Source organism: Panicum hallii, chromosome 6, assembly GCF_002211085.1.
Source record: "Panicum hallii strain FIL2 chromosome 6, PHallii_v3.1, whole genome shotgun sequence".
NCBI lineage: Eukaryota > Viridiplantae > Streptophyta > Magnoliopsida > Poales > Poaceae > Panicum > Panicum hallii.
Window position 1 is genome coordinate 44,304,752 of NC_038047.1, and position 16,414 is coordinate 44,321,165.

Consider the following 16,414-nt stretch of genomic DNA (forward strand, 5'->3'; position numbering starts at 1 on the left):
TCGGATCGTGATTATTAATCGCGATCCAAATCGAGGTCTTCTATGGAAATATTGCGTCGAATATTTTTGATCGCGACTGTTAATTGTGATCCAAACTAGAGGATTTTATGTAAAATATTGAAGATATTTCGATGCTTACGTGTGGCTTCTTCCTCTCTCGTCTGTAGGCTCAAGCCATTTCTCTCAGCCCAAAGCGCATCGGCCCTGGTGGCAAGTGACGCGTTCGTTGACCTCACCGGCTCACCGCATGGGAAATGCTTTCGGGTCCACAAGGCAGCGACATGATCCCTTGACCTCACCGCGGCCTCGCCCGTGTGGCCACTCCCCCGCATGCTGCCGCCTCCGGCAAGCCACGCCACGGGGCACGCCCGCGCGTACAAAGTAACCCGCAGCCACGCCACGGCCGGCCCGTCCCGGATGCTAACCGCGCCAGCTGCCGGCCATGGCCACATTGACCACGCCACCGCGGCGGAGGCACGCGGCGGCGGGGGAGTGGGCGATGGTTTCCGCGGGCGCGGGCGCGTGGCGGGTGGAGGCGATCGGGAAGCACCAGCGGATGCGGCGGACGGGGCTGCCGGCGCGGGACCTCCGCGCGCTGTCGTACCCGTCCAGCCTCATGGGCCGGGACCGCGCCGTCGTCGTCAGCCTGGAGCGCGTCCGCGCCGTCATCACCGCGTCCGAGGTGCTCGTCTCCGGGCCCAGGGCCCATGATCAGACATGGAGCTTTAGTCATTTCTCATCAGACATCCATTCCTGAAAAACTCTGCTTGATACATTTCTTATCAGCCTTCCATGCTGGAGAAAGAGGCATACCCAGCGTTGGATGCGCTCACCTCCAAAGTCAGCACTCTTGAATCTTGAGCCGATTGGTTGCGATTTCCGGTGGAGTTCATAAGGTGATCGAACCCCTGAACAACGATGGTTACGCTTGCTAGCTAGCTTCAACATTTCGGGTAATGCTGAAGCACTCTCGATCTCGAGCATTTGACAGGTCAGAGATGAACTAGAACACCTGCTAGATGACGACACGGACATGGTAGCCATGCACCTGTCGGAGAAGGTCGCGTACCAAGCAGCCGGCCAGTCGTCGAGATTCGACATCGGCAAAGAACCGGCCGAGTCCTACCAAGAGGGGTACTGAACAATTCTGATCGGCGATCGCCTTCAGACAAGCTAGCATTTAATTTCCTTCCACAGCTTACCTTACTGCCACTCTGCTGGAGATGTTGGAATCTTCATCTTCGCTTTGCACGATGAGCAGGGAAGATGGCGAGGCCGAACAAGAAGACGTCGACGGCGACGACGAAGGATCCGGAGCCTTCACGCCCAAAGTCGACGAGCTGGAGAACTTGCTGGAGGCCTACTTCGTGCAGCTCGATCGATGGTTACCCATCATGGACTGAGAAACTAACAGCGTTTCTTTTCAATCTTTTGATCGATGGATTGGGTCGGGATCGGGAAAAAAAAAGCTGCGGGAGTACGAGGAGGACACGGAGGACTACATCAACATCATGCTGGACGACAAGCAGAACCAGCTGCTGCAGATGGGGGCGGTGCTGTCCACGGCCACGCTCATGGTCAAGCTGCGCCATCGCCGTCACCGCGGTGCTCGGCATCAACATCCGCATCGCGCTGTACAGGATCCCCACCACCGCCGTCTTCTGGGAGGCCGCCGGCGGCATGCTCGGAGGCGCGGCCGCGCTATTCGCCGTCGCCATGGTCTGCTACCGGAGGAACGGCATACTGCGGTGACCATGCGCTGTAATTTTTTTCCGGAACGTGTAAATGTTCTCTCTCTGCTTGCTGGCCACTTCAAATTTGGTCAATACCATGTTCCAAATCTTAAGTTTTGAATTTCTTCGAGGATTTTGTGTGCTCAATTTTTGCAAATCTTATGATCCGTATCAACTGGCCGGTGCCAGGTGGGGTCACATCTCGCACGGGCGCAGATTCTGGTGGGCACGCTTGGCGGCCAGCGAGTGGTGGAAACCAGCGAACTCTCTATCCACTCTTGGCTCTTCCCCGCCTTCCTCTTGCTCGCTCCTCTCTCCCCGTCCGTCCATGGCGGCCGCACCAGCGTCCTCATCCGCCTCCGCCTCCGCCTCGCCGCTCCTCCTCCCCTCAGGTCCGTTCGTCGCCACCGTTGCCCCCGCACGTGCAGACAGCTTCCTTTTCGTTGCCGTCTCAGCTCACCCGTCCGTGCTTGTCCACACAGGGCCGAGGCGTGCGTCGGCGTCGAGGGCGTGGCTCCGCGGCGGCGGCGCGTCCAGGAGCAGGGCGCTGGGATCAGACGCGCCGTGCTGCTGCAAGGCCGCCGCTGCCGGCGGAAGCGCCGCTCAATGCGGGGCAACTGACGGCTTCGTGATCAGCAGTGGTAGTAGTACCAGGAGGGGGCTGCTAGGGGTGGCCCTGGGAGCGTCTGCCTTGGGGCTCGCCGCGCTCGATGCCGTCGCCGCCGGGTTGCCGCCGGAGGAGAAGCCCAAGCTCTGCGACGCCGCCTGCGAAAGCGAGCTCGAAAATGTAGGTTCAGTCTCCGTGTCTGTCCTGTGTCGATCTTGGATAATGCTGTTGAGTTTTTCAGTTGAATTGGTAAAATGACTGAATAACATTCAGAAGATGCTGGTTTCAGAAATTGGATGTCTGCTTGAATTTTTCAGCAGCTTTATGATATGCTCACACAATTGATATGGGACACAAAACATATCTTGTTTCAAAGGGAATACAGGAAGAATGTTAAATTTGAATTACCTCATGTTATCCAGGTGCCTATGGTAACTACAGAATCCGGCCTGCAGTACAAGGACATCAAAGTGGGCCAAGGGCCAAGCCCACCCGTTGGTTTCCAGGTTGCTGCTCATCTGGTCATGATGTTCTCAAATATGTTTTGCTGTTTTTACTAGCCATATATGCTCACTGATAATTTAACTTCCTGCCATGTAGGTTGCTGCAAACTATGTTGCTATGGTACCAAATGGGCAGATATTCGACAGGTGAGGTTTGGACATTTGATGTCTAACATTCAGCTAGGGAGCTGTCTTTCATCTGTATTTTTTTACCAAGGCAGAAACGTTCTACCTGATGTCCTGTTCGCAAATCAAAATCTGAAGACTCCAATTATGTTCATTTGGTAATTTTTTTTTTCTTGGTATGGAAACCATTCTTGTTCTTATTGTGCTTTGCTGTCTGAGCAGTTCACTAGAGAAAGGTCAGCCCTACATATTCCGGGTTGGATCAGGACAGGTATTTCTCAATGTTCTGATTAATATGTTTGTTGAGAAATGTATCATAACTGGAGCGAGTGATGCAGTATAAATTGACTTGAAATCCATGTTCTAAAATATACCACAATTGGACTGAGAGATGTGATGATAAATTTATTTGAATATAAAACCGCTGATGTTTGAAGTGTTCATATTCAATTCATTAATAGATAAACCTACTTTGCCGAAAAGGAAATGATTACTGAAAAAAAAACACTTCTCAACTTTCTGTCAGCATGCTGGAGATGGTTTTTTTTTTGTTCGCTAATTCATCTGTTTTGCAACTTTAGGTTATACAGGGGCTTGATGAAGGAATTTTGTCAATGAAGGTTGGAGGACTACGTCGGTTGTATATACCTGGACCAGTAAGTACTAAGTAGCATAGACCTCACCATATTGTTTTTTTTCGCCGAGCAATCTCACCAAAATTGAAAATGAAGGCAAACAAGCTAGCAATCTGACAAAGAAGAGCTTCTTGTTCTGAAGACTCAGACAGGGTAGTGATGGTTTCCTTTTTCTTGATCATGAACAGTTAGCGTTTCCAAAGGGTCTTACTTCAGCTCCAGGAAGGCCAAGAGTACCACCCAGCAGCCCCGTCGTATTCGACGTCAACTTACTATACATACCAGGTCTTGATGATGAGTGAAAACGTTCTGCTGAGACAGTCACCTTTTTTGTGTAGTACACTGCAAGAGCAACTTACTGTACATTCTTTTCCGGCTGCAATCCCTGTGCAAGTATTTGTGTTCGGTACATTGCAACAACGTTTGAGTGGGTACTTGGAAACTCACTGAAGGTACAATGATATGTGACAACTCCTCTGTGTCGATTGCCCGAGCAGAGGTGCAGTAGCCAGTTCGTTCGCTTGCCCAGCTTTTCAGTGTGGGATTGGTGTCTGTGTTTCAGAGCTCCTCCACTATGTGAGCTCGGCAGCTACCATGAGAGGGATGGAGTCTGGCAATGTCAAATTCAGGACTGTATATACCTGAAACATAGGATTGGCGCCAAACGGTAGGCGCTGGGAAATGCTAGAAATTTCCTGCCAGCGTCCGCAAACGGGGAGGATCGGGAGAGAGAACCCTCGACCGTCAGCCGCTCGAGCGAGGTGCGCCGATGCGGCGGTGCCGTCGGCGCGGGTGCGCGCCGCGCCCTGGTGTCCTCTTTGCCCCCCCAGCGCGCCCAACCGCAGCCGCCGACGGGCTAGCGCGCGCGCGCGCGCCTTGCATTGTATCTCCGGACGTCCTGAGTGGCGCCACTGCGCCGCCGGCAGCGCGTGACAACGGCGGCGGGAGGCGGTGCCCGCGCCGACGCGGCCAGGCCGTCGGCCGTCAGGCGAGTGACCAGAGCTCAGCGGCGCGAGGGCGAGGCCGCGAGGTCCAGGCTAGCTGCGCGTGGTACGTCGATGAGGAGCAGCCTTCCGTGCGGCGAGATGGCCGCGCATTCTGAGGCAACTCGCACGCGTCACGCCGGAGGGAGAAAAGTAGAAAACGCGGCGGCTGTGGCGCCGGCCGTTGTCGTGGCTCCGATCCCCGACGACGACCAGGAGGGTTACGTCTCCTCGCATCCGCCCCCTGAACGGCGCCACTTCGCCGCCGGAAGCGCGTGACGGATGCGCCAAGGGCTGCCCGCGCCGGCTACCAGGCCCGGCCTCAACCTTCAGCGACAGACATCGCCATCTCCGCGCCGCAGGGCGAGGCCCAGTGGAGAGCAACCGCGAGAGTACGCCGACGATGAGGAACGTTCCGTGCGGCGGGATGACCGGGCATTCTTATGCAGACTCCCACGCGTCCCGCCGGAGGGAGAAAGCGCGACGGCCGTTGAATCCAAAACGGACGGTCGTTAGGCTGGAGCGAACCAAGTGCGAAACGGATGGGCCGGGGCCGGCCCAATTATCTCAGCCCACTCATCAGCAACGGCGCCGGGCCGGCGACTGGGAAGGGTGGCTTGATTGGGCCACCTCGTGCGTAACCGACCCAGGTACAGAAAATAAAGAAAAAGGGGAGGGAGGCGGCGGTGAAGGCGGATGCCGATCGGCGCTCGGATCGAGACCGGAGAGGAGGAAGACGGACGCTGCACTCACGATCAGAGACTAGCTTCGCGTGTCCATGCGGTTGCAGAGCTCAAGACTGAAGTAAACTGCCAGCAGGACGCCGTATCTGAATTCTGACGAGTTAGTGACGAGTGCCTTGATGCGTCATCAGAACGAGCGTTATTCTGCAGTTGGAACAATTCATTCATTCATTCAACTACTAATAGTCCTAAGCAAAGTCTGAGTTTTGTTGAGCTCTGCTGAACTAAGCAAAGTCCTGGGAGCTAGTGACATGATACGGATCACCTTGCTTATTTTCCGTGATAATAGCTGATCAGTGTGGCCAGCTTATAGAGATGCAAACCATGGCCGTGAAGCTTCGTTGGTACGATTAAAATGGCAGGCCTAAAATCGAACAAGAAAAAAACACGCAGATCAGATGCGAACGTCTTAACGTATGATTGGTTAACAATTGTCATATTTAACAATCACATGATCACCGATCAACTTTACTCGGTTTCTGCCCTCAAAAAAAAAAACTTTACTCGGTTTCAGGTAGAACTGCAGACTTCTAGTTTTGTAGAGATTCAGCTATACCGTGGAAAATACATGCAAAATACAATGGAAATGTAACCGTAATACCGTATGTTTGTTTTTGAAGGTAGCTCCACAAAAGGACAGCATCTACTTTTCAATATGGAATGATCAAATTTGCTCTGCAGTTCCCTTGCGCCCTTGGAAAAGGACAAGGCGGTCCAAATTACAATCAACACGCGTAAAAGAAAGCTTCCAAACTAGAAGTCAACAGTTCATGGAGACTGGGAGCAAAGAGCCGAAGACTAGAGGTCCAAGTCTTCAGCTGCACTGGCTCCATTTTCCATAAGAAAAAAGAGCGTGAGACTGCGAAGAACTAGCTCCCCTATTCTAGACAAATTTTTCCACGACAAGCATGGGGCTTGTGCAGAAAGTGCTCACAGCACTGGCCCTTTGGTGCCTGATCATCAACACCAGGGAGATAGCGGCGTGCACTGCAGCAGAGAGGGGTGCTTTGGTTGCCTTCAACGCCAGCATCAACGATCCTTATGGAAGGTTAAGTTCATGGCGAGGCGAAAATTGTTGCAGCTGGAGCGGGGTTAGATGCAGCAAGAAGACCAGCCGTGTCATCCAGCTCGACCTTGGCGAATTCGCTCTCCAAGGTGAGATCAGTCCAACTTTGGCTGCTTTGACAGATTTGGTGTACCTCAACCTCAGCCAAAATGACTTTGGCGGTGTGAGCATCCCAGAATTCATAGGCTCCTTCAAGATGTTGAGGTATCTTGATCTTTCGGGTGCCCATTTTGGTGGCCCAGTCCCTCCTCAGCTTGGTAATTTATCAAGGCTCCAACATCTTGACCTATCCGGTTCTCAAATGACAACTGTCGACAACTTCCATTGGGTTTCAAAACTCACTTCCCTGAGGTATCTTGACCTCAGTTGGTTATATCTTGCTGCCTCCTTGGATTGGCTGCAAGCTGTGAATATGCTTCCCTTGCTGCAAGTGCTTCACTTGAATGATGCAAGTCTTCCTGCCACCAACCTCAATAGTTTTCCTCAGGTCAACTTCACCACCCTTAAAATACTTGATCTCAAGAGTAACACTAATCTGAATTCTTCCTTGCCAAGTTGGATTGGGAATCTATCTTCCCTTTCAGGGTTGGAGCTATCTAGCTGTGAGCTTTCAGGTGTGATTCCCGATGAGCTTGGAAAACTGACATCACTTAAGTTTGTCGGACTAACGGACAACAAGTTGGAAGGATCAATACCAAGATCAGTAAGTGGTTTGTGCAATTTAGTACGCCTCGATTTGTCTGGAAACCTTTTATCAGGAGATATCAGTGTCATAGCGAAGACTCTGTTACCCTGCATGAAGCAGTTGCAAATCCTTGACCTTGCTGCTAACAAGTTAAAAGGAAATCTATCAGGCTGGCTTGAGTAAATGGCTAGCTTAAGAGTTCTTGATCTCAGTAAGAACTCACTATCTGGAGATGTACCAGCCAGCATGGGCAAGCTATCGAACCTGACACACTTGGATATTTCCTCTAATTCATTTGGAGGCACGTTATCAGAACAGCACTTTGTCAATTTATCAGGATTGGATACTTTAATTTTGTCATCAAATGCCTTGAAGATTGTCATGAAGCCCAGCTGGGTGCCACCCTTTCAACTCAGAGAGGTAGGAATGCATACTTGCTTGGTTGGGCCACAATTTCCAACTTGGCTGCAATCTCAAACTAGAATCGAGAAGATTGATGTAGGCAGTGCAGGCATTAGTGGCATGTTACCTGACTGGATCTGGACCTTCTCTTCATCGCTTACAAGCTTAAATGTGTCAACAAACAACATAACTGGGAAGTTGCCAGCAAGTTTGGAGCAATTGAAAATGCTGACAATTCTGAACATGAGGTATAATCAACTTGAGGGAAGAATTCCTGATTTGCCGACTGGTGTTCAAGTATTGGATTTATCCCACAACTACTTGTCTGGATCATTGCCACAGAGCTTTGGGGGCAATGAATTGTATTACCTGCTGCTTTCAAACAATTCTCTTAGCGGAGTAATCCCAACGGATTTATGCAACATGGTATCCATGGAAGTTATTGATCTCTCCAGTAACAATCTTTCGGGGGAGCTTCCTGATTGTTGGAATAAGAATTCGAAACTGTATATCATAGACTTTTCAAGCAATAAATTATGGGGAGAAATACCATCGACCATGGGTTCTCTAAATTCTCTCATCACATTGGATCTCGGCATGAACAACTTATCTGGGATCTTGCCCACCTCACTCCAGTCATGCAACAGGCTGGTGTTACTTGATCTTGGAGACAATAATCTGTCAGGAATACCAAAATGGATTGGTGACGGCCTACAAACTCTGCAGTTTCTGAAATTAAGGTCCAACCAATTTTCTGGTGAAATACCTGAAGTACTGTCACAGCTTCATGCTCTGCAATATTTGGACTTAAGTAACAACAAACTATCTGGCCCTGTACCACATTTTCTGGGAAATTTAACATCCATGTACATGCATAATCCAGAGTGGGACACATCACCTTTTATTGAGTTCATGGTTTATGGCGTTGGGGGTGCTTACTTTTCCGTGTACACGTTTTCATTAAGAGCGACAATTAAAGGTCTAGCGCTCATTTTTAGAAAATATTATAACCGCTTAACGAGCATTGATCTCTCAGCAAACCAATTAACTGGTGAGATTCCAAGTGAGATAAGATTTCTATCTGCATTATTTAACTTAAATCTGTCCAGGAATCACATTGGAGGAAGTATTCCTGATGAAATTGGAAGCATGATATATTTAGAATCAATGGATCTCTCATGGAATGATCTATCAGGTTCAATACCTCAGAGCTTGACGGCACTGCCATCTTTGGGGTACCTGGATTTATCCTACAACGATCTGTCAGGAAAGATACCATACCAACATCAACTTGCGACTTTCTCTGCAAGTTCATTCTTGGGCAATGTGGATCTTTGTGGGGCTCCACTATCGACAATCTGTTTACCCAACAACAACAACAACAACAACAACAAGCATTTTGATACGATGACATACCTTTGTATGATGCTGGGTTTTGCATCGGGATTCTCGATTGTTTGGTCGATCCTCATATCCAGTGCAGCTGCAAGAAAGGTCTATTTTCAGTTCACCGATGGCATACTCGATAAGTTGCGAGCTGCAGCTGACATAAAGCTCCATACCAACAGGATGTTAGCAGGACGAGACCTGTCCATACCGACTGCAAGTCAGAACTCCATTACTCGGTACCACTTTGGAGGGCCTTCCACTGCAGCTTGGAGGAACATTTCTTAGTATGAAAATATTTTGGATAGGCCAGGTGCTTGTGCAAATTGTGTTAAATAATCGGCCCGTGTTCTCCAATCTTACCATTGCTCTGTATAAATCAACTTCAACATTCCAGTCTGGGATAACAGGCAATCTGTTAAGTTTAGGTTACAACACCGACCCATCTGAATTGTGGCAATACGATAATCAGAATGTAAAATTGGGCGCCGCTAGCGCTACTGCAGGTGATAGGAGTGACTTGCCTGCAACAGGAAAGAAGACGGTGGCTGTGGTTGTCTCGGAGGAGGACGCGCTGGGGCGGCGCGGCGAGGTCCTCACGATCAGTTTCGTGTCTGGGCGGCCGTACTCTCTCGAAGTCCCATCCCAGCCGGCGGCGCTGACAGCGGACGGGAGCGCCGCGTCAAGTAGCGTGGGCGGACAGCGGCCGTTTCGCGCGCACCGACCGCACTCGCTCACTTGCAAGTTACAAAGCTCCACTACGGATTGCGGGAGGCGCCTTTTTCTTGTCTGTCATCACTCACTGACGCCATCTCGACCGCCGGCGAGCGCCCACGGCGGAGGAAGCGCGGCGGCCATGGCGAGCGGCACCTGCTGCTTGGGGTGGACGCAACTCCATTTGCCTTCCGGGTGGACGGTATTTCATTTGCCGTCCGGGGTAAAGGTCATCTTGGCCGTTGCATCTGAAATAAACGGCTGAGATCCAATCAGATGAAGGTGGCCCGGAGTGTTATATGGGCCGATACCAATAGGCGGCCCAATAATCTCAGCCCACTCGTTAACGAGGTCCGCGAAGATGACAGACAAGCCTGTAGAGAGCGATTGCCGCTAGGAAGGTGACGACCGTGCTACGATGGCGACGGCCGGAGCTGCGCCCGGCGTCGGCGGAGACTTCTGCTCGAGTACTGGGATGTGTGGCTCCGACACCTCCGGCTCTCGTGGGGACCTTTCTCCTCCGTCGCCGACCGCACCGTTGCGTTCGGGCAGGAAGCACATCGCAGCTTGCCTGGACGGACGTACCTGAACAGAGTCGCTGGAGCTCTAGCTCGACGTTGTCTTGATCTTGATGAGAAAATTTGTCAGGAAACCTATCAAAGCGGATTGTCGATGGCCTACAAACTCTGCAGTTTCTGAATTTGAGGTCCAATCAGTTTTCTGGTGCGATGCCTGAAGAGTTTAATTTGTAGGCCGACCCAACCCAACAACAGCAAGCACCGTGGATCACCATAATAGACCTCATCGGCATTTCGATTTACTGACATACCTTTGTATATTGCTGGGGTTTGCATCTGGATTCTCCATCGTTCTCGTCCTCCTCATATCCAGTGCAGCTGCAAGCTCAACAAGCAAGTTGCACACTGCAGTTGAGATGAAGCTCCAGAACCACTCAGTGAACCGCCGGGGTCGAGGTACAAAGATGTGCAGGACGGAGGAGCCCTCGTCGCGGCCGGGACGCCGTACTCTCTCGCGGTTTTGACCCAGAAGACCAGAACGCACTGCCGCCGGTGGCGCGGGCGGCAGACGGAAGCTCCGGAGCCGTGCGCGGCAAGGGGCGCTTGGTGCAGGCAGTCGGTAGTGGTGTCGGGACTCGGGAGAAGAGTCACGGCGCGGTGAACGCCGTCTACTGTGAGGCCCTCGCCATCATCAGCCGCCGCCGCCGCGCCGCCGTCTGAGCGCGGCGCAGAACGGATGCTCGACCGTGGTTCCGCCTCTAACCAATGTCCAGTGCGCGCGGCTCTCCTTGGCTTCCAGCACGCGCGCATTGACGCCATCCTGACCGCCGGCGAGCCGCCTGCCGCGGAAGGAAGCGCGGCGGCCGTGGCGGGCGAGGGGCACGGCGACCTGGACGGGGTGGACGTTACGTACTCCAGTTACCGCCCAGGGTCGAGGTCATCCTGGCCGTTGAATGCGGGTTGTGCGGCTGAAATTCGATCTGGCGAAGGTGACGGGGAGGGTTACGTGGGCCAATAGCCGGCCCAATCAGCTCAGCCCGCTCGTTACCGAGGTACTGAACCAAGCCAGGAAGGGGACGATGCTACGCTACGCCCAGGACGGGACTGGGGACGTCTGGCTCCGCCACCTCCGGCGGCGCTCGTCGGGATCCTTCTCCTCCGTCGCCGGCCGGCCAGCCACCGCTCCGTTGCGTTCAAAGTGTTTCAGGATTGGGAAAGCACAACGCAGCTTGACTGGAGGACCTGAACGGAGTAGCTGGAGCCTGGAGCTGAGCTCGACGCGTCGTCACTCCGCTGTGTCCTCCGTCCGGGGCTCGTCGGGAACTTCTCCTCCGCCTTCATCCTCACCGGCGTCTTGCGTTTCAAAGGCGTAGCAGTACGGCCCCAACACCGGAAAAGAGGTGATGCGGACCTTCGGACAAGTTGGCCGCCAAAAAAAGTTACTGCGCCGATGAACATTCATCCGTCAGCTAAGCAAAGGTTTCCATGTTCATTCGAACAAAAGGGCATGAATTGACTCTGACGACAAATTGTTCTTCATACCCAACGACATCATACAGATCACCCGGCTCCCTTTACTCGTACCATTTTGGCAGTGACATACTATCTGATCAAAATGGCAGATCAAGTATAAACTGCAGAACCTTTGCATCCGAGAAAAAAAACATAAACTGCAGAAACATGTAACAATCTTTCTTGGACTATTCAGTATAACCAAAACATAGCATCCTTGGAAAGCAAGACACACGAACTTGATATCCAACCTCCTTAAACTACATCACTTTTTTCTTTACCGGAACATATATCATCATCAATCATCATATATCTATACTTGGGCAATACCCAAAACCAAATCATCCTGACATATAAACCGCGATTTCCAAGACGACACCACCCTCCTCCATCACTGATGAATCAGCTGCTGCTGCTCTCCGACCATGCGTCGCCCCAGTGCCACTGGTTGGGAGCAGGCGCTGGCCCGTTCATGTTCAGGTTGAGCGCAGCCTGCTGCAGCTGCTGGGTTTGCAGAGGATGCAACGGCTGGTTGGGATGCTGCTGCTGCTGCATCGCCACGAAGGGCGGCATTGCTTGGTTAGGGTGAAACACCTGCTGGCTCACGCCGAATGGGTGAGGTGATGTGTGGAAGCTCATCGCCCCTCCGCCGCCGCTGCCCATCTGGCCTGTCGCCATCTTCAGTCGCTGGAGCTCCGATTTCAGGGCCTCATTCAGAGCTGGGGCAGCATTCAAGAGAAGCCGGGAGGTGTGTGAGTTTTTCGATTGTGTTGTCACCAGAGCATAAATTGCAGCATTGCTCCACTTGTAGCAAAATGAACAAGATAACAAATTTAGAAGAACAGGTGTTAGTATGATGGAAGCTTTACCATCTTGTAAGTGGACTTGTTGCTCTGTGTTCTGCAGACGGATCTTCAGTTCACTGTTCTCAGCTGTGAGCCCAGCTGTGTCTCTCTGTATCAGTATAATGGAGGGAATAATGGTTAGCTATATGGAATGAACATCAATAGAAAATCAACATGGTAACCCAAGATACAAAGCAAAAGCCTTAGCTGCCCACAGCAAAAGAAAACTAAATGTTGCATCAGATTCAGACTCAGCAAATTATTGTTGGTTTCTACTGCTGATAGACTAGAACATCCTGAATGGCTATCCTAAATAATGTCATAATACTATAGAACAGTAATCAACAATTCAAAATTACATGATCACCATAAGAGTAGAAGAGTCCATACCTGTAACAATGCCAGTTGAGTTGCCAATGCTGTGGCTTCCCTCTGCATGAATTGCACCTTCCGCTCAAGTTCAGCAATATACCGCATCTTTCTTTCTTTTGATCTTGCTGCTGACTGTCTATTATTTATAATCCTATCAAATGATTCAGCACGTAACAGTCAGAGTATGTAATTAAGCACTTCTGGAACAAAAGAACTAACTGTGCTTCATATTTCAGGCCAAAAATAAAATGTTTGCGTCACAATTATTCTGGTCCTATCCCATTATCCTTACAGCTTCATTTCTTACTGAGAACCAGTTTTATCAAAATACACACACATACACACAAGGATGTCATTTTAAATAAGTTAATTTACATTAATACATCACAATGAAGAGGATTAAATTTAGGGACAAACTCCAAACTATTTTACTTGCATCAGAAATATGATTGTTCAGAAGAAAACGAGACGAATGCAACTACTGTTACAAGCTGCCCAAGTGCCAAGTCTGAGCATAAGTGCGGAAGTGAAGGAATACATTATACAATTTCCTTTGGACTAGAACAAGAAATAAAATGCAGATTTTGCTCCATGCCTGATGCGAAATTTCTCATAAGTCATGGCCGTTAGGTTTGTCTCATGACAGAAAATCGATAGCCTTTCTACACCTATACCAATATAGAGAAAAACAGCCTCTGAACAGAATCATTCATCAATGAAATGCTACTTATCCAGTATCACTGCAACATGATCTGGAAAAAAACATTGAAGTTTCACATCATATATACATATACACATCTACCATTTATAGCACAAAGGAGTCAGCCTATGTTTGCCAAAAAGAAAATTATCTTAGGTGCTACGGTGCACGGCCTCTATTAATCAGTAATTTTCTTGAGTAAGGAAAGGCGAGTTTGGTCAGTAGTGCTAGTTTCGCCTGCGCCAACCCACGTTCGAGCCCAGCTTGGCACAGGCTCTCACCCTTCTTCTTAATTGATTAATAAATATGGCTTCCGTGCCATATATTTCATTGTTTTTAGTATGGAAAGGCATGTTTGGTTGTCGTAAATGAACTCTGAACGATATCTCAATAAGAGAAAATCCACTTGATGAGTTTGTAAGACTCTATATTCTCTCTTTCCTCGTATCAACTCCATGTGTTTCATGCCATCTATTTTGCATCAATTACAGAATCATCATGCAACAACTCAAACCAGAACAAGAATCGCTGCCCAAAAAGTAGAAAATTCATCGACTTAACGAATTAATAACAAAATAGCATTCGATTGTGCCACACATTCAGATGAACGAAAGATAGTCTAACTGATGAAACTACATGAAGAACAAACAAAAGAAACCCACAAAAATAATACCTTTTTGCCTTCTTGGGGTCGATGAGCGCAAGTTCGGCGAGCTTTGCGGCTGACATTGCCTTCTTCGCCTCTGCCGGCGACACGCCCTCCATCGCCGATGTACCAAACAGATTCTCCGTGTCGATGGAGCTCGAGGCGTCCATCGAATGCCTCTGTTGATGCTTCGGCCTGAGCCCTGCCCCAGGCGCGGCAGACGTCTGTGTCGCCTCTCCCCCACCCCCCGCCATGGCGCACGATGACTCCGACTCCGATGCCCCGCACCGCGAATTCAGCTTCTCGACGTCGAGGAACATGGAGAAGAGCTCCTCCTCGTTCTCGTCTGACAGCGCGGGCCCGTCGCCGGCGCCGGGGGCGCCGAGGTCCAGGTCCTCGGGGAGGCCGATGATGTCCGAGAGCGCGCGCCGGTGGCCGGGCTTGCGCATGGGGGAGTCCGGCATGCGGCTGATGTCGCACTCCGTGTGAGGAGCCGGCGAAGCCGCCACCGCGTCGCACGAGGATTGCATCGCCGGAACGTTGCCGGCGCAGCCGCCGCCTCCTCCTCCTCCCGCATCGCCGCCGCCGCCTCCTGGGATCGGTGTCTTGTCCACGTTCATATGTGATTGGTACCAAAAATCTGCTCGAAGGAGGCGCCTTGACGCAAATACGTTTGTCCAAGTTACGCTGCGAATGATGGACGGAATGACGAACAGAAATTCATGAGAAAGAAGAATATTAGATCTGAATTTATTTGCTTATGAAGAATTGGAATCATGCAAAGAAGAATTTATAACCTGCAATTTCAGTGTTCAAACGAAGAGAGAAGAGAAGGAAACGATGTATTGATCGGAGCAAGTTACTCAATTTTGGATCAGAAAAAAATGTATAGAATGGAACAAGGAGAATCATCTGAGACTTGGGAGATTTATATAGTATATTTTTGGGTTATAAAAATTTGATGAGGGTGTGGATAACGTGTATGAATGTAATAAGATAACATATTTTCCAAAAAGAAAAGAGAAGGCGGGGATGCAAAACACAATTATCTGTTATTATAAAAACACATTTACTCTCAAGTCGCAAATATATTCACCTTTTTAATTTTAAGGCGCTTATACATAGTGGTTACCCAAAGACCTTTTTTTTCCAATCCTGTTTCTTTTTGGGCACGTCATAGGCTATGTTTGTAAGGAGAACGAGATGTTTAATTTTGTTGCGTATAGATAACTTTTATGCAACATTCTCTCTCTTTGAGCGCTCATTAAACCCGCATTGTACATAGCCCCTTTTTCTTGTATTGTATATAGCTTATGACAAGTGGTGAGTGTAAAAAAAAATAAAGAATTAAAGGATTGTTTTGGCCCACAAGGTTGTGATAACCTGGTGATTTATGAAGATAATCGAAATCTTAACTACGCCTGACGTAATACTTCTCTTAGAAGTAAATGATAAAAGACTAATCAAGCTTTTCCAAAAGTGTGAAATAATGCTGCGTAATATTTGATTATCGTCCTCTTGATATTTATATATTTTATTCATATGAAATCAATGGAGCCACTTGTATTGCAATAATGCCCAAATCAATACTTAATTATTCCAATCACGAATTTACAACACGATATGAACCCTTGATCATGCATGCTAATGCTAATCTTGGATCGTATATGATCTCACTACGTTACTCCAAGATATCTAACCTTATGTAGTGCAAATTCGCCAATGGTTATTCGCTTCTGGCATGTGTGAATTTTGCTATATGTACAACAATTTGTGTACTTTCCCTTCTAAATTTTTTTTGTGTACTTTAAGTACAACTTATGATCGAATGATTCTAATCACTTCCATCCTAAACTCACTGATATCAGAAGGACTACACAGGAGGAGATTTATGTGTTTATTATTAGGTGAACTCTGAATGCTGCGAGGGTGAGTTGCTGGCAATCACTTTACTTCTATTTGATGTTTGATCTGGACATGTTTGCTAATAAATGATACGATTATCTAAATGGAATTTGTTCAATTTTCATTGAATCGTAATGTGCCACAAACACTACAGTATGTGTGTAGACTGTAATTTGTCGATGATACATGGACGTAGCGTGCATTCGAAAAGAGCCAATTCTTATTAGGAGATAAGTAGGCTTGGAAAAAAAACTCGGAGTACACTTGTAGCTCACATTCGATTATTTGTGGCCACTTATTGATCATACCATCACTAGTATATACGATCCTACG

At 49.2% G+C, this 16,414-nt stretch overlaps 4 protein-coding genes across 4 annotated transcripts; 3 read left to right on the forward strand and 1 right to left on the reverse strand.

Annotated features, from left to right (window-relative positions):
- Positions 1-442: 442 nt before the first annotated feature.
- On the forward strand, positions 443-1,752 carry LOC112898384 (putative magnesium transporter MRS2-D). The gene is made up of 5 exons (XM_025966709.1): positions 443-682; positions 787-840; positions 992-1,134; positions 1,262-1,384; positions 1,584-1,752. Exons 1-5 carry the CDS (start codon positions 443-445, stop codon positions 1,750-1,752), a joined length of 729 nt encoding a protein of 242 aa, XP_025822494.1.
- Positions 1,486-4,075, forward strand: LOC112896357 (peptidyl-prolyl cis-trans isomerase FKBP16-3, chloroplastic). The gene is made up of 8 exons (XM_025964299.1): positions 1,486-1,781; positions 1,923-2,125; positions 2,216-2,520; positions 2,763-2,846; positions 2,941-2,990; positions 3,192-3,240; positions 3,551-3,625; positions 3,793-4,075. Exons 2-8 carry the CDS (start codon positions 2,062-2,064, stop codon positions 3,904-3,906), a joined length of 741 nt encoding a protein of 246 aa, XP_025820084.1. The 5' UTR covers positions 1,486-1,781; positions 1,923-2,061; the 3' UTR covers positions 3,907-4,075.
- A 2,071-nt stretch (positions 4,076-6,146) lies between these two features.
- LOC112897455 (receptor-like protein EIX2) lies at positions 6,147-8,185 on the forward strand. The gene is made up of 2 exons (XM_025965746.1): positions 6,147-6,485; positions 6,573-8,185. The coding sequence occupies exons 1-2, from the start codon at positions 6,239-6,241 to the stop codon at positions 7,262-7,264; spliced, it is 939 nt and encodes a 312-aa protein (XP_025821531.1). The 5' UTR covers positions 6,147-6,238; the 3' UTR covers positions 7,265-8,185.
- Positions 8,186-12,015: 3,830 nt separating this feature from the next.
- On the reverse strand, positions 12,016-14,796 carry LOC112898419 (transcription factor RF2a-like). Its single transcript, XM_025966741.1, has 4 exons — positions 14,204-14,796; positions 12,849-12,981; positions 12,483-12,567; positions 12,016-12,332 (listed from the first exon to the last, which is right to left on the reverse strand). Exons 1-4 carry the CDS (start codon positions 14,794-14,796, stop codon positions 12,016-12,018), a joined length of 1,128 nt encoding a protein of 375 aa, XP_025822526.1.
- Positions 14,797-16,414: the final 1,618 nt, after the last annotated feature.